General features: G+C 46.1%; 2 protein-coding genes across 9 annotated transcripts in view; one reads left to right on the top strand and one right to left on the bottom strand.

Moving 5' to 3' along the window:
• Positions 1-16434, top strand: part of Aff1 (ALF transcription elongation factor 1) — a 160075-nt gene extending 143641 nt beyond the window's left edge. For all 4 annotated transcript variants that reach the window (XM_076926335.1, XM_076926336.1, XM_076926337.1 and 1 more), the window contains 9 exons: positions 2146-2243; positions 3451-3694; positions 4231-4322; positions 4446-4506; positions 7598-7731; positions 8210-8281; positions 8905-9042; positions 10578-10804; positions 11651-16434. In XM_076926335.1, the coding sequence (XP_076782450.1) occupies positions 2146-2243; positions 3451-3694; positions 4231-4322; positions 4446-4506; positions 7598-7731; positions 8210-8281; positions 8905-9042; positions 10578-10804; positions 11651-11772 (1188 nt within the window). In that variant the 3' untranslated portion in view covers positions 11773-16434. The remainder of the gene's footprint in view (positions 1-2145; positions 2244-3450; positions 3695-4230; positions 4323-4445; positions 4507-7597; positions 7732-8209; positions 8282-8904; positions 9043-10577; positions 10805-11650) is intronic.
• Positions 16435-23621: 7187 nt separating this feature from the next.
• The window catches only part of Klhl8 (kelch like family member 8), a 44585-nt gene continuing 40735 nt past the window's right edge, over positions 23622-27471 (bottom strand). For 4 of the 5 annotated variants that reach the window (XM_076926329.1, XM_076926330.1, XM_076926332.1 and 1 more), the window contains 2 exons: positions 25119-25320; positions 23622-24052 (listed from right to left, as the gene is read on the bottom strand). In XM_076926329.1, the coding sequence (XP_076782444.1) occupies positions 23929-24052; positions 25119-25320 (326 nt within the window). In that variant the 3' untranslated portion in view covers positions 23622-23928. The remainder of the gene's footprint in view (positions 24053-25118; positions 25321-27471) is intronic. The other variant, XM_076926331.1, reaches the window with a different exon arrangement.

The following is a 27471-nucleotide window of genomic DNA, read 5'->3' as shown; positions in this document are numbered from 1 at the left end:
AGTTCCCAGTATCTTTCCACCAGTCAGAACCTGTGGCCCTAAGTGACTGTCGGTTTTTACAAAATGCTACCTCCGTTTCCCTTGGAGCTACAGGCACCCTCATGACGAGCCAGTGCAAGGTAGGCACCAGGCCACCACCCACCCTCAGGGAAAGCCTCGCACAGCCCTGTCCCTTCCTTTTATGGTCTTGCCCTTTTGCTCCATTCTGTAGGTGGGGCAGCACTTGGCAGCACCCAAAGGCTGCCTGACCCAACAGGCTGAGAAAAGCCAGCACTGCACTGGGACTTGCTGGCAGCTGTTGGTCTTTCCTGGGTGGGTGGATGGAGGAATGGGGATGAAGGCACCACTGGAAACTCTTCTCCTAGAAAAAGCTTGGAGTCCCAGACCTTTGACCTCATTCCTTAAAGTGGGTTGACTGGCAGAGAGATTTATATTTTTCCTCTCTTAATGAATATTGAGGTCACCTGACTTTCGTGTGGCTTCCTGACTAGAAAAAGCTAAAGACCCCATGCCTCCTGTAACGTGGCAGGCCTTACTCATGGGGTTCAAGCTCAGTTACTGATGCCCACTACTGTGTGCCCCCACTTTGGCTCTCTCTTTAGCCTCTCGGGGTTCCCTGCAGCCCCGCCCCGCCACATCTCTTGGCTGCCGCTCTTAGTTTCCATACCAGTTGAACATTCCACTGCTGCTCTGGGGAAGCCTGTGCACAGGGGCGTGCACTGGAGCCTCTTGCTGATGTAGCTCAACGCTGTCCTTTCTATCAGGACATGTATCATGCTTCTGAGCTCTGAAGTGCCTATAGAAAGCTCATGATTGAGGTGAGAGGTAAATGTTAGCATTTCCAAATGCTGGCCTCAAAGTCAATGTTTCCTGTGTCCTGGCGCCTCATGTGCTTGTGATTGGCGGAGGCTCCAGTGCCAGTCAGCTGGTGAAGAGTGCCTTGCTCTAAAACTTTTGTCATGTGTGGTTTGTTGTGATAGGAAGCATATCCCAGGCAACAAAGATGGACTCTCGTTTCCCTTCTGGACTTGGGACATTTTGTCTTTGCCCTTTCCTGTTTTCTGTGACCTGCCTGGAAAATACCTTCATTTTAGATACATGTTTTAGCATTTCGTGTGTAAGTTAATCTCATTGGCATACTTAGGCAAATTTTTATTTTCTCCAGATGTGGACTTCCCACTTTCATGAAATGCGTGCCAGGGCCTCTGTGCAGCCTTCAATCTAAAGTGCCAAGGAGATGAGGGATTTACTTTTCCTGTGGCAGAAATTGTTTTAGCCTTTCATTAACCAAGAGATGTGTGGGTGCTACCATTGTTCTGAGCAGAGAGCCAGCCTTGTCGTAATGACACCTGTGCACACCAGCACCTCTCACATCCAGATTTCACTTTAGAGGTGCTGCTGCTGGCCCATGCTCACTGTGGAATGGAACTTAGAGCATTTTAGTTGTGGCTTTAAGTCTTTCCTACCTCATACACTAGATTTTGTTATTGATTTATCACTGAACATTTCCCAGTCTCCCCTAGCAATGGTTACAGTTCCATCTAGTTGATTTGTATGTGTCTGTAGTCAGACTCAGACAGATCCCACATGTTTTCTTATGGAAAGGGGGCAGGTGGATTTCTGTGAGTTTGAGACTAGCTTGGTCTACACAGCGAGTTCCAGGACAGCCGGAGCTACATAGACCTTTGTGTGTGTGTGTGTGTGTGTAATATATGTGTATAAGATAAAGTAGGAGAGGGATTGTATGTACACACACATAGATGACAAAGTAGGAGAAGGGGCATATTGATATCATCTATATTTATACATATATAAATGACATAGGACTATATACATATACATATAGAAGTGACATAAAGTAGGAGAGGGATATTATGGAAGAAGAGAGGAGGAACCAACAAGCATCAAGTGTGGCCAAGAGAAGGTGATGATCAAAGTACATTATGTGCAAGCTGACAGCACCATTAGAAGCCCATTACTGTGCTCTCTCCACCCATGTCACACGTGGTCCATATGCCCGAGGGCATACCCATTGCACGGATGGCTCCAGTGGTCACTTAGGTCCCTTTGCTGTGTCTGCAGCTTCCCCTCCCTTTGTCTGTGTGATAGTTCTAACATGTCTGTGTCTATCACTTGCAATAACAGGGTGACCCAGAAAAAGAGCACAGTAACAAGCGAATCAAACTGGATAAGTCACAGACTGCATCATCTTCATCTTCCCACGCAGAATCTTCCAAAACAAAGTGAGTATCCAGGCGGGAACAGCCCGCCACAGTAGCAGGCTCCTTCTGCACTAGAACCAGGCACAGTGCTTGTTCTTGGCCATGAGTGTGCTCATTCCTTTGACAGCAAACTGAGATTTATCAAAAACATTTTCACTGAGCATTTCCTAAACACTTAGAATTACTGTTTCTGTTTGTATGCATTTAAAATCTGTGTTGGGAATAACTCAGGGCCTTGTACCTGCTAAGCAAGGCACTCCGCACTCAGCTGCCTCTTGCCTGGAATTATATATATATGAAAATAAGAACCAGTTGTACAGTTCAGTGGTGGAGCACTTTAACATGTAGCGGTTCTAGCTTTAATCCCTAGTTGTGTAGGCAGACAGACAGACGGACAGAGAAGTAAAGCACTATCAGCCTCCTCCTTCTCCTCTTCTTCTTCCTCCTCCTTTTCCTCCTCCTCCTCCTTCTCCTTCTTCTTTTCCTTCTCCTCTTCTTCCTTCTTCCTCTTTCTTTTCTTCCTCCTCCCCCTTATCTTTCTTCATCTTCTTTTCCTCCTCCTCCTCCTCCTCTCCCTCTTCCTCTCCCTCCTCCGACTTCATTGTATTATATTTTATTTTTAGCAGGATGGGAAAGAAGGCAAAGTTGACTCAAAGCACTGGGGTTGCTACTGGGTTTTGCTTGGACTCAGAATAGCTCCAGTTCGGTGCTCTGTCTTAGAGTCAAGTAAAAACTCTTCAGTCTCAGTGTGTCTGAGAGGGACAGGGGCATGCCCAATGAGATCAGTAGTGTCAAGGCGATGTGCTACAAAGAATAACTGTCATTAACTCCCTCTGGCTTATTCACAAAATTGCCTCACAAGAGACTCGGCAAAACACAAGTGCATCCTGAATGCTTTTTGGTGGGTGGAGACAAATGGGGGAGCCTGCCGCCAGTTAATGGGATACTGCCACGTATGAAGGTAACAGCCGAGCTTGCCTGTTTGTTGGGGTAAGGTACAGATAGGTGAACAGTGAAAACCAGCGATAGAAATGGTTAAAGTCTCCCAGCTTGGTGCAAACAGTTTGGTACTAATCAACAGCTAGATTTAATAAAACACGAGAAAGCTCCTAAACCCATATTTACATGCTTCATGGTATTGCAGTCTTTTGTGCCAGTGACCACCATGTCCTTTATAAGTAAACTTAGGCCTGATGTGTCTTCTGCTTTGACTGTTGTTTCACACCAGGACACCCAGGCCCTCCTCAGAGAACTCAAGAAAGGAAATGCTTCCTCCTCCACCAGTGGCCTCATCCTCATCGTCTTCCTCCTCCTCCCAGAAGCCAAGCAAACCTGCACACAAGAGGCCAAGGCCAGAGGCAGAGATCTGTAGCCACGACCTCCCCAGAAGTGCCAGCAGCACGAAGAGCAGCTGTATAGACTCTTCAGTTCCCAAGCACAGAAAAGTACAGGCCAGGGGCTCTGAACACAAAGTAAGCGAAACTGAGTGGGTCTCGGTGCTCTCACATGCGCTGGGCTCCTGCTGTCGTAGTGTGGCAACCCTGAGTTGTTTATAAAGAGCAAACAATATGTAATAATAGTAACTTATTACAGAAAATATGGGGGTGTGGTGATGGTCTTTGTTTCTCTTGAAGTGATCAGAGATGGAAAAATCACGGCAGCTTTTATAGTGAATCTTTGTCAGATATTTAGATGTTGGCTTAAGAGATGGCTTACTTAGTTCAGTTCTTTAGATCTTTAATCTCAGATACTTAAATTATCCATAACAGGGTATCAGCCACAAATCAGCTGTCCTGGCTTCCAGTTAGGCTGGTGTGTGCCGTGGGTGGAGAGACCACTTTGCTTGTATGTTATCTGTCTGGCTGTAGGGCCAGTTACAGCTGTAGCTAGGAAAGTGGTGGCCAAGGTAGCCTGCGGTTTTACTGTTACCCCTCATGCGTTCTCTTGGTTTTGGAAGGCTGCTGTGTCCTTTCTGGCTAACAGGGCAATGTGTGGATGTGTTTTAAAGGGATCATCTGGGGATGCTGCGAATCCTTTTTCAGTGCCTTCTTTGCCAAATGGTAACGCTAAACCAGGGAAGCCACAGGTGAAGTCTGACAGGTAAGCCCAGCGCCCACCCCTACCGCCCATCTCCCCCTTTCTTTTTCACCCCCTTCTCCTGCCCCAGGTATAGTCATTTTTGTTTGTATGACCCACACCTGCCTGTTCTTCCTTTTTGTGCAGACAACAAGCTGACTTTCACATGAAGGAGGCTAAAAAGCTGAAGTGCAAAGCAGAGGCAATGGTCAGTCTTCGTTTCTATGCCCTTGGTTAAACAGTGTAGAGAAACCCAGCAGTCTACATTCTGTCTGCACACACCAGAATGGGGATGGGGCAGGGATGGAGTAATGTCTGTGGGTGCTCTGGGATGTGGCAGCAGGTAGGAGGACTGTATACTGGGGGATCTGGGGTGGGGGCGACCAGAAGAGGGTGCCTCATTAGCAGGATAAGCAGGGTCTTATATGCTTGAGGTCTGGGGTGTTCTGACGGAATTGCGTTCTTTGGCTCCATTAGTTCAGTCTGATCATGTACAACTTTACAAACTGTCTGAGTGGAAGTTCATTTACTGTATACGTGCTTTTACTCAACCCCACTGGATCAGTTCTGGAGATAGATGTACAGAATGAACTATTGTGAAATCGGTCCATGTCTGCCCTGAACGCTCTATAAGGCAAGGAAACCTATTTGCATTCCAGAGTGATCTTGTGTACAAATCTGAAGGGATAGTTGTTCTCGGGAAGACAGTGTAAGGTGCAGGCACTGTAAACGTACACTGTCTGAAGACAGTGGCTGTCTTCATGTGCTATCCACCGAGCTGTTTCTGCAAGGGCATGTTTTGCTGTTAAGTGCAGGCATGGTAGGATCGCATTTGCCCCCTGGTCTTATTTATTTATTTTTATTTGATTTTTATTACATTTATTTGCATTGGGGATTGTGCCACAATCAGAAGGTGTCTCTCAGGACTCAGTTCTCTCCTTCCACCATGTGGGTCCCAAGGGTCAGACTATGCCATCAGACTTGGTAGAAGCACTTTTACCTGCTGGGCTATCTCATTCACCTTCTTCATCATAGTTAAACTTTGAGGACCCTGGAGACCCACAAAGACCTGTTGGTTCTTTGTGACATGACTCAGCTGCCCCCTTGTGGCCATGGGAACTTTGGCCTGTGCTTTTTCATCCCAGGTTGCAGGGCCCCTGTTTGTCAGATAAAATGGTCCCTGGTCGCCTCGCATGCCTGGTGTTGTGAGGGTTGGAGGCACTGAACCTGCTCGGTGCCTGGGGCTGTGAGTGCTCCGTCTGTTGCCAAGCAGGCTCATGTGTGCTCAGTCACCTCATTCACACTTCCAAAGATGCCATGTGCACAGCGTGCTTGTTTCAGGTTTGGTGGGGGAGAGGAAGGCCTATTCTGCACTGCAGGCAGAGAGCAAAAACTTATGTCACTCAGACACTTTTAGCATTTTGGTTCCCTCATTATGCATTTACAGTTAATACTCCAAAGATCTTCAGTTTGCATCTCCTTCCTCTCTGGTGTGCCAGGACCCCCCTGCTTTATACCGGTTGCATCTTACTGTAACAACTAGTTCAGGCAGTGACCTCTTTATGGTCTCCCTCGTGTGTGGCATCTCCCTCCTTTGCCTCTCACTTATGATCTTAAGTATTATGTAGCCCAGGCTGGCCTCAGACATGTAGCCGTGCTCCTGCTCAGCCTCGGTGTTCTGGCCTCACTGGCGAGTGCCACCGTGGCCAGCTATTCTTCTTTTTTTTTTTTTTTTTTTTTTTTTTTTTTTTTACTCCGTCCATGATCCCACGGAACTGTCCATTTGGCGTTCCAGGCAGTGAGGTGCACAGCTGAACAGGGGGCGTATGTTTCATCTTTACGTTGTTCTCTCCTTGAGGAGGGAATTCTGTTCCCTACTAGAACAGCGATAGCTGTACCCATCCAGCTGTCTCAGGAGACAGGTGGACATTATAACAGTCACCCATTGTTAGCCTTGCAGGGCTCTTGAGGAGGTGGAACATGGCTGTACCAAGGGCAATATTCATTTTGGAGATCAGAGCCCTGGGCTTTGTTACAGGAGTTAAGCACACTTGCTGCTTCTGCAGAGAACCCAGGCTTGGTTCCCAACACTGCACAGCAGCTCCAGGTCTAGAGGACCTGACACCCTCTTTTGGCCTCTGCCAGCCCAGCACTTGTGTGGTGCAGATACTCATGCAGACTAAACATCACACATGTGGAAATAAAATAAGGGGATTGGCGCTCCACCCGTGAAGCAAGCTAGTCATCACACACACACAGCTGACTGAGGCATACGAATTTTATTCTCTGCCACGGTTTTTCTGAGCTTACGCTTTCTAGGGAAAAACCCACTAAATTTCTTCTAAAAAACTTGAAAAGCTTTAGAGCCTCTGAAACAAACGTAGGTGTGCATGCTTGTGTCTGTGCACAGGTGCATGGAACTCCCCACTTTGTCCCTCTACTGGTAAGATGCACAAATAGCAGCGGCGGCGGGGGTTGGGGGGTGGGGTGGATCTGTTTCCCTGACCAGGAGCAGCAGTACCAGCAGCACACAGGAGCCCAGAGCAGCCGCAGACGGATCAGATGGCTGCCTTCCTGTTTTCCATACGCATACTTAAACTATTTTCATCCCTTTTGAACACAGCAAATTGAAGCGTTAGCAAAACCTACAAGCTGGCCTATGTAGCCAGCTGCTCTCAGTGTGTGGTACATATGCCACGTGCAGAGAAACGGGCTGCTCACCACATTTCCGCTTAATTGAATTGACTATATGCCACTCAGCAAGACGATCAAGTGACCAAATATGCGCTCGGGATTAGGCAGACCACCAGTGTCCGATTTCCACATTTCCTTGAAGGGGTTTTGAGAATCTATCCCTGTTGGCCGGGGCTTGGCTTTGTAGAAGGTGCCACAAGAGATTAATAGTCTGTTGGACTCCGAATCATTAAGTGATCAGTTCCATATTTTACATAACCTCAACCTCCACAAAAAAGCTCGTGTCTGTCGTGTTAACGTGCTGGCTCGTCTGCTTCAAGGGTGATTGGGCTGCAGCTGATAGCAGCGCTGTGCCCTGCTCGTGCTTGGCGGGATTCTCAGTGTGGTCTTAATGTGGAATTATCTTCTTTTCCCTAGTGGGTTTTTGCTAGAGGACACTTGTAGGACAGCGCCGACTGCTATGGCTGCTCATCTCGTTCTGTTTATTCTTTTTCACCTGTCTCTCCAATCAGTAAATGAGGACAGTGGAGAAGTTACAGGGACGAGTGGGGGTAAGGGACCCATGGCTGCCGCAGCCCCATGAGGCCCCTGTTCTTCTCCCATAGGTGGACAAGGCTGGAAAAGCCTATAAGTATTTGGAAGCTGTCCTGTCTTTTATTGAGTGTGGAATGGCCACGGAGTCAGAAAGCTCAGCGAAGTCGGCTTACACTGTGTACTCCGAAACCATAGACCTCATTAAGTAAGTGCTGGGGCCACCGAGCCAAACCAAGAGGGAACCCTCTCGTGCCTGAGGCCCTGGGTGGTTGGTCCACAGGTTCTTCATGTCCCAGAATTAAAGTGTGTTGCATATGAGGGAGCACAGGATAACTGGCTGCAACCGTGCCATCTTGCCAAGTGTCCTGAAGAGAACACTGGGTCTCTCGGGGGAGGGTGTTTTTCCCAGCTTAGGTTTCATGTCGGATGTCTTCTCGCTCCACTGTGTGCCCAAGGCATTTCATTAGGGGTTTAGTGAGGAAGTGGCCAAGCTCTAGAGAGCAGGCCTCAGGGCCAGGTCTTCTGAGCTCTTCTGAGCGGCTTGTGCTTGCTCTTAACCCCTGCCCTGCTGGGTTGCACACCCCTCCTCTAGAAGATGGCAGTAGCAGCAAGTGCAGCCAGCATTACGTGGGCTCCTGTAACCTCCCAAGTTTAATGTCACGAACTGATTTATCACCCTGCAGGTTTGTGATGTCACTAAAATCCTTCTCAGACAACACGATGCCAGCACAAGAGAAGATATTTACTGTTTTATGGTATGGACATTTCTATTTATTATACAAATAGTACTAAAGCTTGTTTAGTGCTTTTTATATTAAAAGGCACTAAAGTTTTGATTCCTTTGATTAAAAAATATTTTTAAATTTTCTTCCTTCCCCCCCTTTTTTTTTTGAGCCAAGGTCTCTCTACATAACTTGGGCTGTCCTGGAACTTATTATGTAGACCAGGCTGGAACTTATTATGTAGACCAGGCTGGCCTGAATGAGGAGCATAGAGATCTTTTGCTTCTGCCTGTCGAGCATTCAGCGTTATTATTAAAGGCATGTGCCAGCATGCTTGGCCCTAATTTCCTTAAAGTGAAAATTATGACAGAAGGCAACTTGATCCCGTTCGTGGTCACAAGGGACTGGTACCTGCTGTCTTCTGATGCCCTGGGAGATGCTTTGGTCTTCGGGTTTAAATGATATTCGTGCACTTGTCTTCCTGCCAACATGGGGGGTGGTGTATGTCCAATATAGTGAGATGCTGAGAGGACTTGCTCAGCCAGAGAGGAGAACCCAATGTGCCCACAGGGGAGGACTGGCAGTGTGTCTGTCCACGAGAAGCTCTGTCCGTGAGGCTGTCCACAATTCACGTGAACCTCTGGTTTTATCCACAGCTTGCGTTGCCAGGCCCTTTTGAACATGGCGATGTTTCGATGTAAAAAGGACACAGTGATGAAGTATTCTCGTACTCTCAGCGAACATTTCAAGAGTGCTTCCAGAGTGGCCCAGGCACCTTCCCCATGCGTGGCAAGGCAAGTGTCAAGTCTCGTTAAATGATCCACGGTTGAGCCACTTGCATCTTGCTTGTGTAACGGTTTGTGTGTGACTTTGGGTTTTCCAAAATCCGTGTCATTCACCTTTATGTGCATTGGCCCCTTAAACTTTAAACGTCAGCTACGTCATCCCTCTAATAAACAGGTAAACTAAAGGTTTAGTTTGATGAGATAACACAAGGTACCATGGTCCCCTCTGAGCTGCCAGTAAGTACATGCCAAGATTCCCAGTGGGCTGCATAAAATTACAGCCAGTACTAAGCCCTCCCTAAACTGAGAAGGCGGGAACAGTAAGAGATTAACAACAGTGGCTGAGGAGGGGCATCTGGAGGAGCAGTGTGCTTGTTGAGCCTGTGCAGGTCTCTTAGATCGTGGGCAACAGCATCCTTAGGCTGTTTTGAGATGAAGGTGAATGTTGCAGTGGATTTCTTCGTGATCCTGCCCGAGTGCTATTTGTTTTGTCTGAGACAGAACCTCACTCTCGCCCAGGCTGGCCTTGAACTTGTGCTTGTCTTAGCCCCCTAAGCACCACACCCCAGGAAGTCCCATTTCGTCTGAGCCGGCTGTGCTTTTAGAGAGCATTAAATATGATACAGACTTGTCTCTACCAATCAGAAAGGAGAGACTCCCTGTGGCTTCTTAAAGAGGAACATCCTGATGGAGGACATCTAGTCCAGGAGACTATGTCATCGGTCCTCTGATTTAGCTAGGGTGGTTTCTTCATGCCAACCCTCACGGCTGCCGGGATGCAGCAGTAACGGCCACCCTAGGTGACTCCCTCTCTAGCCTTTGACTTTGGCATCCCTGATTGTGAGGCAGCGTGTGCCCCATCTTTCTATCTTCTGTCATGCTTGTACGACTGAACTTTTTCTCCTTTGACTCAAACGAAACTCGTGAGCGTGCAGGACCAGGGGGTCATCAGCCAAGGGTCAGAGTGAGAGGCCTGGGGCTCCTGGTCCACAGCCACTGCCCAGCCTGCTGCTCGTCTGCCGAGTCTCTTGTTTACTGATCCAGTAGGAGTTTTTAGGAGCCAGGCATGCTCTCTACCTTTGTGGTGCTGTGACCCTGCAAAAGGAAGATGAGTTCGTAGAAAGTGAGGTTTGAGAGGTGGCCCTGTGGTATATCCACAGGTCTGAGCAGTTTACTGCTGACCGAATGGAGGAAAGCATAAACCACAAGTGGATATAGCCCAGTGGCGCCTATCAACCGACCACATGTGAGGAGACCTCCACGCCTGGCTCTCCAGAGCTGCTGCTGCTGCTGCCTTAATAGCAGCAAAGCAATTGGAGAGGGAGGGTGGTGGTTCTGGAAGATAAAGACTTAGCCAAGCCTCAGAGTGTGCCCGGAGCACAGATGAGTTGGGCTTCCGGATGTGTCTTTGATCTTTTACGAGTGACTTAGCGGCGATTATTGTTTTGGGAAGCACAACCTGAAATTTTGACTGCAGTGCCAGATACTGTAGTCTGTGATCTGCTAGTTTCTGTGATTAACCAAGTCTTTCTCTATCCCTGCAGAAGCACAGGCGTTCCGTCCCCCGTCTCCCCAATGCCTTCTCCTGCCAGCTCTGTCGGGTCCCAGTCAAGTGCTGGCAGCAGTTTGGGGAGTGTTGGGGTGACAGCCACTGTCAGTACCCCGGTCACCATCCAGAACATGACCTCCTCCTATGTCACCATCACATCCCACGTCCTTAAGGCCTTTAGCCTTTGGGAACAGGCCGACGCTCTCACAAGGAAGAATAAAGGTGAGGGGCTCTGAGGGACACTCAGTGTTGTGAAGGCGGGAGGTACTTGGTTCACTCTGTCATTCTGTCTCCTGAAGCAAGAGCCATGGGGAGCTGTTCTCATTCTTTTCACTGCACTTCATAACCTGCTTGCCGGTCTTACTTGAGGCTTGTGATGTGAGCTAGATTTCTGAGGCCAGATCCCTTACAGGACACACTAGGGTGGGCTTTGGCCTCTTTGCAGACACTGGTGTCTTTTCAGCCTGAACTGAAAAGCTGCCAACAGGACAGGGCTGAAGCCGAGATGTGCTCTGTCCCTCGGCTCTGTACACTTGGGATGAAGCAGCTCCTGTTGGAGGCATGCAGCATGGCAAACATTACTGGGACATATTAAGAGAAGAAGTGGGAACTCCAAGATTTGAGTCAGGAGCATTTACTGCCGGGTGTTTGGGCCAGCGCCCACCGACTAAATAAAGCATACATGCGCCAAGTGACTGGTGAACGCCATTAAGTTTTCTTCCTGGTTGGAAGGAGGCAGCTTGCTGGCTGGAACTCTGAATGTCCCTACAGCCTCTTTGCCTTCTTGGCGAACTACGGTCTCCCCTTCTGCTGCCATGGTGCATAGTGCATCGATTGGACACTTAGAACATACCAGCCACTGTACTGGTTGTGAGTTATGGATTTAACTCAGAAGGTTCCTGACTTCTAATCTAGTCGGGGACTGTGAAGAATTAAGCAGAATTTACAGAAGAGTGCTAGATACGGCACAGAATGTTGTGGGGATACCGTCTCTGGATTATTTGTGTTACCGTTTTAATTTGATCCTGTTCGTGTACTTACTTGAGTTTGACTTGGATTCTATTGCAGAATTCTTTGCTCAGCTCAGCACAAAAGTGTGTGTGTTGGCCCTCAACAGCAGCCTGGTGGACCTGGTGCACTACACAAGACAGGGCCTGCAGCGGCTAAAACAAGCACCCAAAGCCCCCTAACGTAGGCCGGGCCTACTCATGCCTTGGAGTGTCTCTGCACAATTGGAAGCCGGGATGTCAGTACTCAAGAAGAAAAGCACTGAGAGATTGCCAGGATGCCTGTCTACTTAAACTCACAGTAGCTGTGTGGCCATCGGTCAGCCCCTGCTCGGCTGAGCAGATGCAGGAAGACGATCTTGCTTTTCCCAGCGGGAGGACAAGTGCAGTGGAGCCCAACTGGCATACGAATGGTCTGGAAACATTTCTGTTTTTTCTGTTTTTGTTTGTTTGAACGATAGGATAAAAATTGCAAATGAGAAGAAGAGAAGCAGTTTAAAGTCCGACAGCAAACTCTTGTCATCTCAGAAGCCACCCTAGTTCACTTCCAGAAGGAATTTTTTTTTTTAATGATAATTTTTTTTTGGTGAAGGGCTTTATGATTTTGTTCTCTTTTCAAGTTTTAAAGGACACATTGTTTAATACATTCTGATGGCCATCTGTGGAACACACATTGTGTAAGGACTCCACTGCACCCCACTTCCTACAGGGAAGGGGCTCTGAAGACAGAGTATTCCATTCCCCAGTGCCTACAGTGCTGCACACTGTCTAGCTCTGGCCTCTCTGGCTGTACTGAGAAGCATCCCAGGTTAGCCCTAGAGGAGAGGCAGCATTTAGATCTGGGTTCTATCTCACAGTCTTCCCCACACGCCCCCCGCACTCCACCAAGGGGACTGGCAAAGCAGCCCCATCTTGTTGAGCTTGCACAGAGCCCAGAGCCATGACCTGGGGCCGGAGGCAGGTGCTGGAGCTGGAGTCCTGGGTGCTGACAGGGCTGTGGCTCCTCCGTGTATCAGTGAGTCTTCCTAGAGAGATTGTATTTTTATGCTACAAGTATTTTATATTTATAGCAAAATTCAACTTTCCAAAGCCCTTGACTATCCAGGGACATTAGCTCCTTGAGAGCATGTGGAGATTGGGGGTTTGGGGGGAGCAGGGTTAAATTCAACTTTAAAACACACCCCAGGCCATCTTCTCATGATGAGGTTGAGAGGATCTGTGACTTTACCAGGTTACACCCCGCCCACATTAGACCAGGTTCATGTAGATGGGGAGTGAAGAATATAGTCAGAATTCCTGCCCATGACACACACCTTTCCTTGAGATTTCAAGGTTATTACTGGAATACTCTCAAGTGCAATGTTTTTAAAAAGTCACTTCACTTTTTTTTGTTTGTTTGTTTTTTTGTTTTTCGAGACAGGGTTTCTCTGTGTAGTCCTGGCTGTCCTGGAACTCACTCTGTAGACCAGGCTGGCTTTGAACTCAGAAATCCGCCTGCCTCTGCCTCTCAAGTACTGGGATTAAAGGCGTGTGCCACCACTGCCCAGCTAAGCCACTTCTTTTTATCCCTTCTAGAAAGTAGAATTTGCACATGCATTCACCATGGAGGTGTGTTACGGCTCACCCTGCCTCTGTTTCCTGCCAGCCATGCTTGTGTGTTTTTGGAGGTTAGTGGAGACGGGAGACCCATTTTTCCTTAGTGACAATGTCTGTGGTCCCTGTGGTAGCATTAGGACTTTTTTGGTACCTTGGTAAATCTACACAGGGTCTCTAGGTGAGTGTGATAGCTGGTTTTTCAGGACAAAATGTCTGTGATACTCCTTGGTCTTCTCAGCCTTCTATCCTGGTTTGAATAAACCCAGAAGATGGCTGCTTTGTGCATATCTGAGCACAGACCAAGGCTGCGATCCAGCTAAGCAGTTTTATTGATGTACTGAGTCGGCGTGTGGCAGGTGCTCCCCAGCACTGTGGCAGCTCTTTAGCAGAATTGGGCTTCTGGGCTCATCAGGATCTTTTCCCTCTATCTCTTGCTGCCTGTCAGTTGTAGAATGACTATGTTCCTTATGGCAGGTTCTGGCCTACAGACATTTTGCCAGCAGGCCACTGTGCCCCTTACCTGGACACACTCAGCCAGTGCAGGAAGAACAGGCTGCCTCATTCTTTGTATGGATATCTTTTCTCCTTAGCTCCAGATACTACGGTTTCATTTGTACCCTGAAAACCAATGCAGTTGGACAGAATCCGTTTGTGCCCGTTTGGTCTGTAGCTGTTGCATTGCTGGTTTCCCACAACACTGTACCTAGAAGTCATAAGCGTGTCTGCCTTTTTCAGAGTGACCCCAGGGCTGCTCAGAGCTGTGACTGCTCATTGTAGAACCCCAAAGACCCTGATTTTATACCATCTGCACTGTTCACGGTGTGCTTACAATTCCCAGAGGTAATTTTTTCCCCCCTGAGATGATTATTTTGGGAAGATTATAAAATTAACCCTTTGACTATGTGATGTTCGTATAACCATGGAAGAGCACGTACTTTATGGGAGGGCAGTATTTAGTGAGTCTTGCCTTTGCCACTACAAAGGATGTGTGGCCCATCTGTCTGCGGTACAAAGTAGAGGAACACACTGCCCCCCTCCCCCAGGTGTTGAATGTTTTCACTTTTGGAAATAATTAAAATTAGCTCTGTTAGGATGTCACTAAAATGGGTTGCACTTGGTTAAGGTGCCTAGAAGGCAGGCCACATGGCAGTAGGGAGAAGCAGAAAGGCCCAGCACGTGCTTCTCAGTGGTCCCCTAAGATTGCTTTGGAAGTGCCTAATTTCTGTTTAAAAACAAAGTGACATTTATTTTGTGGATGTTTTGCAAATGTCTATCCATTCCCTGGACAACCACCACCTACCCCATCTGTAGGAAGTTTCGAACAGGCTCTTCCCCATCTTGATTGAAAACGTGCCTTCACTGTGTCAATGCTAGGGACAGGGCTTGGTCCTATGATTCCTGTCTGGTAACTTAGAAAAGGACTTGTGCTTCTGAGCTCTGCTCTCTGACGTAGAGGACGAGATTCGGCGAGACATGTTTGTGCCTTTGCTGACCAAACGTGATTTCTGAAGTAATGCTGTTTGTTTTGCTGTGACTTTGAATGGTTTCACAGAATTTTGTGTTTACTTTCCTGCTTTGTGAAGTTTGAAGTGAGTTGGGCTATATATATATGTGTGTGTGTGTATATGTATACATATATATATATGTATATATATATATATATATATATATATATATATATATATATATATACACACACACACATATATATCCAAGATTTTAACATGCCTCCTACAGATTCTCTTTTTCTTATTATCAATGATTTATTTTCCCAACACTACAAAATGTTTTTGAAAATTTACCACTTCATCTGTCACGCTCTTCACCACCCATTTGAAGTATTTAAATCTCAGAATATTTTGGGGCTCCTTTCTGAAACACAGAAGTGTAGGTTTTTCTCACAGAATGCGCTGTTTGCTTTGCAGCTGTGGAGATAGTGAGGCTCTGTTTTGCTGCCCGCCCTTTCCCTGCCCCTTTTCCCTGCCCCTTTTCCCTGATTTTGGCTCATTTGGTAGTAGTGGGCGGAAGGACTTTTCCTGTGGAAGGGAAGTGTAAGGACAGGAGGGCCTGCTGTTGGGGTTCGGGTGTTTCTGCCAGGCGGTCCTCCCTGTGCAGTCCAGTTTCCCACTGAGAACAGCTGCCTTGTGGCCACGCTCTTACTGACGCATCGACAAACGCCACCAACCACATTTCTTTGAGCGGCTGTAAATTTCCTGGTTCCTTGGGGGTGAGTCACACTAGAATTCTGTTCTGCTGTGTGTCGGACATCAGCAGTTACTGGGATGGGCAGAGAAGTGCCTCTTTCCCTACCTAAGAGGGAGCCAGAGGCCAGGAAGGAAGCCTAGAGCTCTCTGCAAGCCTGTATATATTGCTACATCTGTCCCCATAGGACATTGGAATGAGGCCAGCGGCAGGCAAGCCAGGCTGCACTGCTGGGCCGGGCAGGGGTTAGCCTAAGGAAGATGAGCTCACTTTGCTTGGGTGTTTCAGCGATGCTCAGTATAGGCAGTATTAAGTTTGCCTTTTGTTCAGGCCATGACATGTACTGGGAAGAGCACTGCACATTCTCACGCTATCACATATACACTGTTAATGGTGGGGTGTGTCCATGAGTGTCCACGTGTGTCCTGAATTTTAATTTTTTTTCTGAATGTGATCATGTTTTGGATGATACCTGAGCAGGGTTGCCTTTTTTTTTTTATTTATTACCATTATATATTATATTATATATATTATATTTTTTCTTTCTTATAATGTTAGAAGAAAGTCAAATCTTGGTATTAAAAATTGCTTTAAAAAGGAATATGTTGTCAAGGTGATAATGAAAATCACTGGTCTGCCTTTAATGAGTTTTTCTTTGATTACTATGGAATAATGTGCCAGCTGTGATCAGTACAGTGGTTTTGTGTGCAGGCTGGGGAAGCAGCCATGCTCCCAGTGAAGATGCAAATTAGGGGAACACCACAGCTTCAGCAATGGAACCGCAAACTTGGGACTTTTGTGAACAGGATTTCTCTGCCTTGTAGAATACTCTGAAAGGAGGCAGACAGGATCCGTGAGAGAGTTTTTAAAGAAAATCTGCAAAAGATCTTCCAAAGATAATGTGCCACAGATCTTTTGCTTTTCTCTGTAACGAAGACTAAGTGCTGTCTTAGAAAATCTAATTGACTTGTTCATCTTCACAGTCTTTCCTTTCCACAAGATCAAACTGTAGAAAAAAAGATATTTAATAAAAATTTAGAGAAATCATTGGAGTTGAGCCTGTGGCTTTTATTTTGTTCAAATAAGATGATTGTCGTTTGTTGAGCCAGGGGCTGCCCGGAGCTCAAGCTGACCTCACAAGAGTGAAATGTGAACTGCCCTTCAAAATCACACTGGGGCTATGAAACTCAAAGTTAAAGATTCATTTATCTTATGTATGTGAGTACACTGTAGCTATCTTTAGACACAACAGAAGAGGGCATTGGATCCCATTACAGATGTTTGTGAGCCACCCTGTAGTTGCTGGGAATTGAACTCAGGACCTCTGGAAGAGCAGTCAATGCTCTTAACTGCTGAGCCATCTCTCCAGTGAGATGCAAAGTTAAAATGTGATTCTTTAGGATTAACTTTAGAACTGACAGGCAAACATCACCCATGCTCTATGGGAAGAGTTGATGCTTGCCTTATAAATCACAGGCTGGCTTCAGTAACCTCGGAAAGTGGCCTCCCATGAGTCCAGGAGCTCTAGGCTGTCCAGGGGAATGCTAGGGCCTGAGGGTCCTTGTCAGTATTTATACCTGTATCTGAAGACAGTTTACACACACATGTGACACAAGTGCTTCCGGGTACTTCCTGAGCTCATATTTCACTTTGCCATTACAGTGTGATATCCTTCAAAGCACAAGGTAGGCTCTTACTTGTTAATTTCCTTCTCTCATTTCCTGAGGCTACCCACTCAACTGCTGGTTGTTCTTCCCCCAGGGCCCAGGAGCCTGTGGTAGCTGACACTGGGTCTCCTAAACTTTACAGCTGCCCCAGATGACATTTAAGTTTTACCTGAAGATACCCTGGTGCTTCCTGCACTCCTATAATTCAGGACACTAGTTCAGATGCCTCTTCTGAAATGTGGGTCCTCAGGCTTCAGCCACTTCACATGTGTAAAATCTTATACCACACTAAGGCCTTGGGCAGAAGGTGGGCGAAATCAGTAGCAACCTTTAGTTTTGACTTTAATGTACCTCCCGGTGTTAGAGAGGAGTCAGGGATGGCGGGATGGTTCATTGGGTGAGGGCACTTGCCACTAAGCCTGACAACCTGAGTTCATATCTCTGGGTTTCACATGGTGGAAGGAGAAAACCTGTAAGCTGTCCTGTGCCCCACCCCTGCCCAAATAAACTTTTCTTTTTAATTAAAAGAAAAGTCACGGACCTAGTTTCTGAGGTAATAATGTGGTAAAGAGAAAAATATTTTAAACCTGGGCTCAGATTGTTCTTAATATGCTAACAGAAGAAAAAAAAACACGAAATACAAATTTTAACAAACCAGTTTTGAAGTTAGGCTTCTCACTGGTTTCCCAGTTGTAAAGTGTACAATGGACACTAGATGGCAACCATTTGGCATTAACCACAGTGACCCTGTACACCTTGTTGAGTGAACTTAATCAAAGGTAATGATGACACCAGACGTTGGAAGGAATTTGCAGAACTAGAACTTGTGTTTCTGTGGGAATATAAGCTGGTGTAACCACTTTGCACAACAGTATATTAGTGTCTTAAAAATTAAAATCAAGTTACATAAACCCCAGCAATTCTTTAGAAGCATGGGCAAGAAAAGGAAAGACCTCAACATTCACAGGAAGGCAGAGGTGCTTCCTGGGTCAGTGGGAGTCCAGCAGACAGGAAGGCCCTTTGTTGCCTTGAGGGCAGCAGCCAGTGTCTCACAAGGACTGCAGAATAAACTCTGTGCCGCCGCGACAAGGAGACACATGTCCCATGTCTGTTTTGCCCTTTGGCCTAGAGATTACTCTCATGTTCACAAAATAAAAATCATCAGACAGAGAAAGCAAGAATAGCACTGGGAAGAAAAGCGAGCCAATGGATACTTGGATTATCAACTACTGAAGGGTGTGTGTGTGTGTGTGTGTGTGTGTGTGTGTATGCTTGTGCATGTGTGTGTAATGCCCTCAAGCATTAAAGAAGATAGAATCAAAGTATTCAGCCAAGGGCAGGCAAGATGGCTCAGTGGGTGAAGACACCTCCTGCAAGCTATCTTCTGACCTCCACTCTCCTGCTATGCACACCTGCACACACACACACACACACACACACACACACACGCGCGCGCGCACACACACACGCACACATCACATCACATTCCCTATGAAAGGAAGAAAGGGGGAATAACATGACAAGAAGTGTAAGGACATGGCCCACAGCTGGAGCGCTCAGAAGAGAAGAGTCTAAACATGCCTCACATACTGCACTAACTGTAGTAGCAGGACACACTCTAGGAAAGTCATGTCTACACACACCATGAAACACTGCATCAGGACAGAGACCTTACACGTGCAGGAGGCAGGAGGAGCAGAGTGCACAGAGAGAAGCACTAGACAGTGCTCAGTGGAAACAAGGCACTAACAGTGAAAGTCACTCCTGGGTCCCCAGAAAAAGTGTGACCTAGACTAGGACCTGGCAGGGCAGTAAAGTAAGGGCGTTTACACACAGACAACCATGAAGGAAGATTGCACAGCAGCATATCACAGTAACTTCAGGAAAACACAGAATGGTCTGGGTAGAAACATTTTATGTGCAAAAAAAGGTCAGGATCCAAGAAACTGTGCAAGGAAGAAAGGGCACAAATGGCATTGTAGATGCACATGAAAAACTTCCAGATCAACATGGCAGGGTAGATGCACACAGAAAACATCCAGATCAACCATCAGGAAATAAGAATGGATGGAGAGCAAACAAAACCACCTTCTAAGATAGGGCGTGGACAGTTTGGTGTGGTGCTGCACACCTCTAATTACAGCTCTGGGAATGCTGAGGCAGGAGGATTACAGTAGGTTCAAGGCTACCCTGAGCTACTCATTGAACTCAAGGCCAGCCTAAGCTACATAGCAATGCCTTCTCAAAAACGAAAACATTACTAGAACACTAGTGATAATGTTGGCAATACTTCTGAATTCTTTTAACACCAAATGCTGCCAAAGCAATGAAGATACAAAATCCTTCCAAGGCCCTCAGAACTGCGTTCAATGGACTGACTCCCCAAGCCAGGGAAGCAGAGTTCCAGGACTCACTAAAGTAGCCAACTTGATAAAACTGGTTGGAACTGGTACAGGTCTACCTCCTTCAACGGCAGGTGAGTACAAGAGAGGAGATCTGAAACAGCTCTTGGGCACTGCTGAATCTTAAGTAACCAGCCTAAGACTGCCTATGCACCAATGATACTTAAGTAACCAGCCTAAGACTGCCTAGAGCTGGACATGGTATTCACCCTGTCACTTGGCACCTGGGAGCCTGAGGCAGGATCACAGTTAGGTCAGCCTCAGCTACAGCCATCTTGCCTCAAAAATCAAGGGCTGAAGATGGGCTCAATGGGAGAGTTAGCAAGCCCCTAGGTCTAACCACACACTGCAACCATACAAACCCCAACTCATCATGAAATCCCAGGTAACAGAATGGAGAAGGGGGGCAGATATTTTAACATACATGGCTTAAAACAATGACCAAAACCTCAGTGTATGTACACATCACACACACACACACACACACACACACAAACACACACACGGAAGAGCCATATGCAATATGAACAGCCAAAGAAAATATCTTGCTAGTTTGCTATGATAAACTAATATTACACTAAACATTAGCTTGTCCATGAATATTCTCTCCCTCCCTCTTTCTCTCCCTCTCCCCCCCCAGACCAAGGAAACCCTTGTGATTAATATTGCAGATATGTCAAAGTGAACATTAAAAGCATTCCATGTAAGGCTTATGAGTGTCACAAATAATAGTGTCTTGTCTCCTGTTTCTTGTGACTATGAAGAAATACCCTGACAAGCACCATGTGCACACATACACGTAACTAAAGGAAACCACATTTAGTGGGTAAGCAAAGGCCATGGCCACCTGTGTTGTTGGGGAGCCTCTCACACCTCCCTGGCCAGTACCTCAGAGAGAGGCATCTCTTGCCTTGTAGGGTGATTTTCATTTTGGAGCACAATTGTCCATCCATGCAGGGCAATTCCAAACTTTTCCAGTTATATTTTAAAGTTAGCTGAGTAGTGGGTCTGCACAAGGCTTTTTCCTTACATCCTTGGTTTTGGTTAACACATCCATTCCTCCCCTCTCCTGTCTAATCCTACTTTAATTTCCTAACCTCCAGTAACCGTCCTCCTCCTCTTCCCTCTTACATGTAGTCTCCCATCTCCCAACTGTAGTGTGTAATTGGCTGATAGATTCCTACACCCTGCCGCTTGCTGGGTTAGTTTCCCCTCACTTCAAGTTTGTCCATATCTGTGTGCCCCTCCTTGCTTAGGCAGATTTGCCATAATCCGAGAACACATAGAAACATCCCTCACCAACACATCAACTAGATCCTAAATATCAGTCATAGAGAAACAAAAGCAAAAAGAAAAGTCTTGGTTTTATCACATTTTGTACAATGTCGACAATCTCTTAACGTAGGCATGTGACAGCACTCACTGTTAAGTTCATAGTTCACCTGGGAATTAAGGCAATGAATTATACTCCTTAGACGGAGTGAAACATTTACTCTCACATTAAAAACAACCCATTAGTTATATAAACTAGTGAGTGTCGAAGACAATGCTAATTTGTTTAGGGTGTCCGTACAGTAAAGTGTGTCTGTAATGACTAAATGGGGGACCCTCACAAAGGAGCCAAGAGATAAGAGCTTTGCCTCAGCAGAGTAGCCGCGGCTTCATGGAAGGTGGGGACAAGTGCTTCACTTGGGTTTCAAGGCCAGCCTGGCAGCCCAGAGGGAGACCTCATTTACATTTTTCACCTTACCATGTGAGCTGCTTCACATGGTACCTGAGGCTGGAGAGACGCCCTGAACAGTGGTCATCTCTGAGTGTTCCGCGTCCTCATTTCTACACACGCACCGCCAGCCAAGCCCCTTAGCCCTCCATCCGCACTCATCCTCAAAGTGTGTCATTCCTCACCAATAAGAGACTGCCTAGTCACCCCGTGTACTTCCTTCTGCAGTTGGCAGGCCCACTGGGTGATGCTTCTGACCATCACCATTCCCTTCATTTCCTATTCTTTTATCAGTACCTCCTATATCACAAGTATAAGGATACAGACTTGGCATGTTAGATGACTGCTGTCTAATAAAGATTAGAACGGAGTATACCCAAACTAACAATCAAATAAGATAAAGATCCTTAGCCCTGACAATAAATACAGCATGTATACCAGTAACCACAAGTGTCCAGCCATCTAGTAGACGAGAAGTGGACAGCAGCCACGCTTCAAGCCATTTTCCACATTCAGCTGGATAGAGCGAGTTGGCCAAGTGTTATGGTTACATGCTTTGAGGGTTGGCTGAGATACAGCCAGCTAGACTAGAGAGCACTGGTCCGGCTAAGCCTGCTCACAGGCTTGCACAGTACACATTATACTAGCAAGTCTGTGTGTGCTGTTTAACAGCCCTAGGAAGCTGGCTCTGGAGGTGAAGTTGCCATCCACTCCTGCTTCAGAGCCAAGGATGTTTATCTCAGAGTGTCTTTCAAGACCCCTTGTCCAGGGAAGGGCTGCTCCTGCGCTCCCTGGCCCCGTGAGAAAGGGGGAGCAGCAGACCCCAAGTGAGTGAAGATGCTGTGTCGGGGAGAACAAGTGAGACGCTGTTCAGCCTGGTCCTGAACACGGAGGGAAGTCATTCCAGGGACCTTCCTAATGCAAGAACTCGGCTACTGCTTATCCCATGATGTAAAGATGCCTGTGGTGGGAACAATCAATGACAAATCCTACCCAGGAGAAGACATCCGCCTGGGCCCCTCTTCATGAGTCAGCCGTTCCAGCCAACCATCTGGGTGTCCAGGGCCTCTCCAGGGCTTTCTGCTGGGGTAGGAGTCTGGTCTGATGCTCTTCTGCCTTCCTGCTACTTTCTATTTATTATTTTATTCCCATTTGCTGACTATTTAAACTCACTCACTTGAAAGAGAGACCACAGTGATCATGGATCACTATACATATAAAACACTCAACAACAGGAAAAAATAGCCCAATTTGGGAAGTTCAAATTTTGCTTCATGAAACATGAAGATGCCAACATTGAATCTGTTATTATTTGATATGTCTGGTAGGTACTGGGCCAGAGTTAAGTTCCCCAGCACACATGTGATGCCAGGCAGGTGAAGGAGGCTGCCTGTAACTCTAGGACTCTGAAAGTAGAGACAGGGACTCTCTGGGGCAAGCTGACTATTCAGACTAGATGTATAGGCGAGCTCTGGGTTCAACTGAGAGAGTCTGCCTCAGTAAGATGGATAGCAGTCTAGGGAGACTTTGATGTTAATCCTGTGACTCCACAAGAATGTGAACATGTGTGCACATGGACACACACACACATATACAACACACACATACACATAAGAAAACAATTAAGAGTTCTTATGTCACAGTAAGATTATCAATATGCTAAGCTTCAGATTATTTGTAGAAATATTCAATAAAGTATCAATAAAAACACTGGAGGACATTAAACAATGAAAAAACTAGTAGTTTCCATTTTTTCTGTTTTTACCAACAACATATTTTTATTGATTAATGACAAACTTGAACTAAATATCAAACTATACTGCAGAAAGGAATTTGTAAAAATGCATTCATGACCTGATAATAAATAAATTCAGCTTTGTACAATTAGAAAAACCAGGACAGTGACAAATGACAGAGTAAAGAGAAAATGGCTCCTGGGTTCAAATCCAATGACTAATCCAAAGAACAATGTTAAAGGAACCTCCATATTGTCCTCCCTAGGTGGACATGGACTCCATCCCTCTCAGTCCTTCACTGGGCAGTACACTAATACCAATCTCGTTCACTGGGTGCTGCACTAACACTAATCCATGGTCATCACTAAGAAATTCTCATGAGATGGGAAAAGTATGGCGGCAAGTATACTTGGCGAGGAAGCCAGCACAGCTGAATCCTGTACTTCTAAAACTCCAAACAGAATTGAAGTCCTTCTTATAGATACTAATATGGTTTCAAGAATGTCTCAGAAACATACATTTTCCCAACTTCATAAATACCCAAGAACTGAAAGTCACCATCTAGAGACAAAAAGCAAGACATAAATTCATCAGCACCATGTAGAATGATCCTCAAGTTCTCAGGTTGATGAACAGACTTATCTCTCCTCTGGGGAAAAAAACCTACTGCCTGAAGTTAGTTTCTTCAGGAAAAAAGAAGAGATAAAACTCAATAAATTACATTTTATTCATCAAAATAAACAACTATTTTAAGGTTTGGCACTACATGAAACATCTCTCAGAACAAGAATGGGTTCACAGATAGGCTGCTTCCGGCCTGCTCCACTGTTTGCTGAAGCAGGAAACAGCTCACTTAACTTTATAACTAATAATTGTCACCCATCAGTTCACAGATGTACTTACAACAGCTGACATTCAAAGACAGTAGCTGCAGTCACAGTCAAATGGGCCATGTCAAAAGGCCTGTTGTCTTCCTGTTCATCAGATGAGATTGTGTCCTTGTTGCTGGGACTTAGTCACATACAGTCAACCACATTAGTGGACCCATGGCCTACGTCTCGGATCTGGCTAGTTAAACAGTCACACACGGCCACACCGGCACCAGCTCGGCAGTGAGACACAGGTCCAACCAGCTCCCATCTGAAAAGACAGGACAAGACTGTCACCACAGAGCACAGGGATTCCAACCAAAGTTAACACTCAGGACTATGGGGCTGGTTTTAAAAGACAGCAAGTTCCTAGAGGGGGAAAATATATCCCAAAATTTTATATTAATAACGTAATATTTCTCCATTATCTTGGTTTGTTTTTCACATGTTCAGTTATTTATGGTAAGTCAGTCTGAAACTATTAAATGAAAATTTCCAGCTGGGTAGTGGTGGCGCACACCTTTAATCCCAGCACTTGGGAGGCAGAGGCAGGCAGATTTCTAAGTGCAAGGCCAGCCTGGTCTACAGAGTGAGTTCCAGGACATCGAGGATTATAGAGAGAAACCCTGGCTTGAAAAAAAAAAAGAAGAAGAAGAAAAGAAAAAAAGAAAGAAAGAAAAAAAAAGAAATTTCCAGAAATGTCTTAGGTCTTAGATGTACACTGTTTTGCCTGCCTAGGACAGCCTCTGAATGGTGTGTCACTTAGAGTTGGACCAACTGTCATGGTATTGGGTCCTTTTGCTCAGATAACCTTTGTTTTACTAATAATGGTGCTAAGGGAAAGAGCAGCGATGGTGGCAATTTATTTCTGCATTCTCTTTAACTGTTCCAGTTCATTAGTTAATTGCTAACCTTTATGGTGCCTACTTCATGCATTGAACTTTTTTTTTAATTAATTAATTTTTACAACCTGATTGCAGTTCCCCTCCCTGCGCCTCTCCTAGTCCTTCCCACACCCCCACCTTCCACTCCTCCTCCCTCTCTCTTCAGAAAAGGGCAGGCTTCCCATGGATATCAGTCAGACATGGCATAGCAAGCTGCAGCAGGACGGATAGCTCCTCTCCTGTTGAGGCCGATGAGGTAGGAGGACAGAGTCCCAATGGCAGGCAACACAGGCACTGAACTTAGGCATGTAAACTGGCAAAGCCCAGCTATAGATGTAGTTTGCTTCTATCTGTGGTCTCAGCTATCCACTGAGAGAGAGTGGAGGATAATAAAGAACTCAGCCTTACTACTGTGAGGGGAAGCATTCCACTAATGAGAAGCAGTATACTTACTTATTCAGCACGGGATCAAATGCCTCCACTGTGTTCAGGTATGCATTGCCATTGTGGCCGCCAACTGCAAAGATTTTGCCCATCACTGTTGCAATCCCCACGCCGCCCCTGGGAGTGGTAAGTGCTGCTACATAATCCCACTTGTTGCTTCGAGGGTCATACCGTTCCACCGAGCTCAGAGGGGAATTATCGTCAAAACCACCTATAAAAGCAATTATTTAAACATGGCGCTGCATTTCATAAACATTGACAACTAAATCTCAGCTCAACATCTTATAAAACTCAAGCTTTTATCAGGCTGATAGTACACACGTTTAATCCCAGCACTTGGGAGGCAGAGATAGTACCTGTGGATCTCTGTGAGTTTGAAGCTAGCCTGCCTGTGAGTTATTACAGAAAAACCCTGTCTCAAACAAAACAAGACAAACAAAACCAAACCCTCAAGCTTTTAAAGTTATCTTAGAATGATTTAGAGAAAAAAAATTACCTTAACACCTCTCTACCACCAACTACAATTTTCTATAATTTATCTCTATTTAATCAGTACTGCACTTTTAACACTAGGTTTAAGAATCTTTTTGCTCTTGGTTTTTAAAACAGAGTTTCAAAGTGTATCCCTGCCTTAGCCTCCTCAGTGCTGGGATTATGGGTGTACGCTACCATGTCTGGGTTTAAAGTCTTGAAGTGAAAGAGAAGGTGGCTTTATGGGGAGAAAGCAGCCATTTCATACTCTGTCCTAAGATTCTGAGAAGCAAGACCCGCTTCCCTCTCTGTGCTGTCAAAGTAGCAGGGAGGCTGACAACCAAACTTCACCAAACTGTGAGGCTCATCCCAACAGAGGTGCGGGCTTTCCAGGGCTCTTACGTTTTTAGTTGTGAGCCTAGCCCTTAATGGCTGAGCCGTCTCTCCTGCCCCAGGGCTCGTCTTAAAACTGTTATTGCCAGCACAGTTACTGACTCAGTGGGCTATGACTTCTTCCTGTCCTGAGGTCTACAGAAACAGCTTCTTAATAGAGTGTGACTTAGCACATCCCTGAGTGATGCCTGGTCTGTCACTGTGACCTCCACTTTTCCCAGGACCTTTCTAAGTGAACAAGCAGTGTCTTTGGTGACTCCACATATTTTCCTGAGATGGAGAGATGTTGCTACTGTGAGCCTTTCTTTAAAAATAAGGTCAGTTTAAAAAAAAAAAATCAAGCAAAACTCTTCTAATGGGGTTAATTTTATTATGGCAATTGAAATAAAATCCACCAGTTTTGGCAAATGCTTATCACAGTCTCATCAATTCTCTCCCTCATACTGTAACACTGCTCATGCTAACAGGAAGATGGGGTTTTAGCAGTCACATTCTCTATAGCATTTATTTTTATTGGTTGTGTTTTCTCTCCCTATGTAATAAGAAAGAATTCAGTGCTGGGAACACAGCTCAATGGTAACGTACTTGCCCACCACACAAGCTGCCTTAGCTTAGGATTAGTCCTTGACAATGAAGAACGAACCAAGGCAGAAAGCAGGCGGCTGTTAAAGGTGCCCACCTTGTCATCCTGCTTTAAGGAGGATTTGAACATCGGAGGTTGTTGGTTGTTTGCTGTACCTTTCAGTGCTCGGGGTTGAAGCCAGGGCCTCCTGCACGCCAGGCAAAAGCTTTGCTACTGAGCTCTAATGCTCAATCTCAATTGACCTTTTTATCACATCTGTTTCAGCTATAAAGACCCAAAGGCTTGGTAAATGGCAGCAATGCTGGCACCTCTGTGGCCCACAGTGTTACACACGTGACATAGTGTGACCTGCCTGTGGTTTGGAGCTGTGAAAGGCTGCAGCCATAGACGATAAAAACTTTGGTTCTCCTAGCGTGTTCAGGGACGTGACTCTCTACAGCCGACTCCTGCGCCATGGCTGAGGCTGGGGGAGCTGTGTTATTTCTTTTCTTTTCCAGGCAAGAGCACAGGAAGAGTCAGAGTTGCTTCTACTTCCAATATCTAAACAATAATACCAATAACACACTCTCCTACCAAGAACTGTAAGTAATAAAACCCCAGCAATGCACTTCCTAGATAACACATGCAATGACCTCTCCCAGTACTCCCTTCTCTGTGAGGAAAGATAATAATTACCACAGAGCAGCTCCTATGTTGGACATCCACCGTCTCTAACTCCTGAGACAATCTGGAGAGCTGGGCATTCCCGTCCCAGGCTCACGATCGTGGAAGGCCCCACCAGAGGGTGCTGCACCACACAGGAGCTGCCATGAGACGCAGCCCGGCTGCCTCCCTCCCAGTACCACATCAGTCCAGGTTATTCTTTCATATGTTAAGAATCTGAGAGCACAGCTCTAGAAGTCCTCTAACTTTATT

Source organism: Arvicanthis niloticus, chromosome 27 (genome assembly GCF_011762505.2).
Source record: "Arvicanthis niloticus isolate mArvNil1 chromosome 27, mArvNil1.pat.X, whole genome shotgun sequence".
Lineage (NCBI taxonomy): Eukaryota > Metazoa > Chordata > Mammalia > Rodentia > Muridae > Arvicanthis > Arvicanthis niloticus.
The sequence above is the reverse complement of the archived record's forward strand: the minus strand, read 5'-3'. Positions and strand labels throughout refer to the sequence as shown.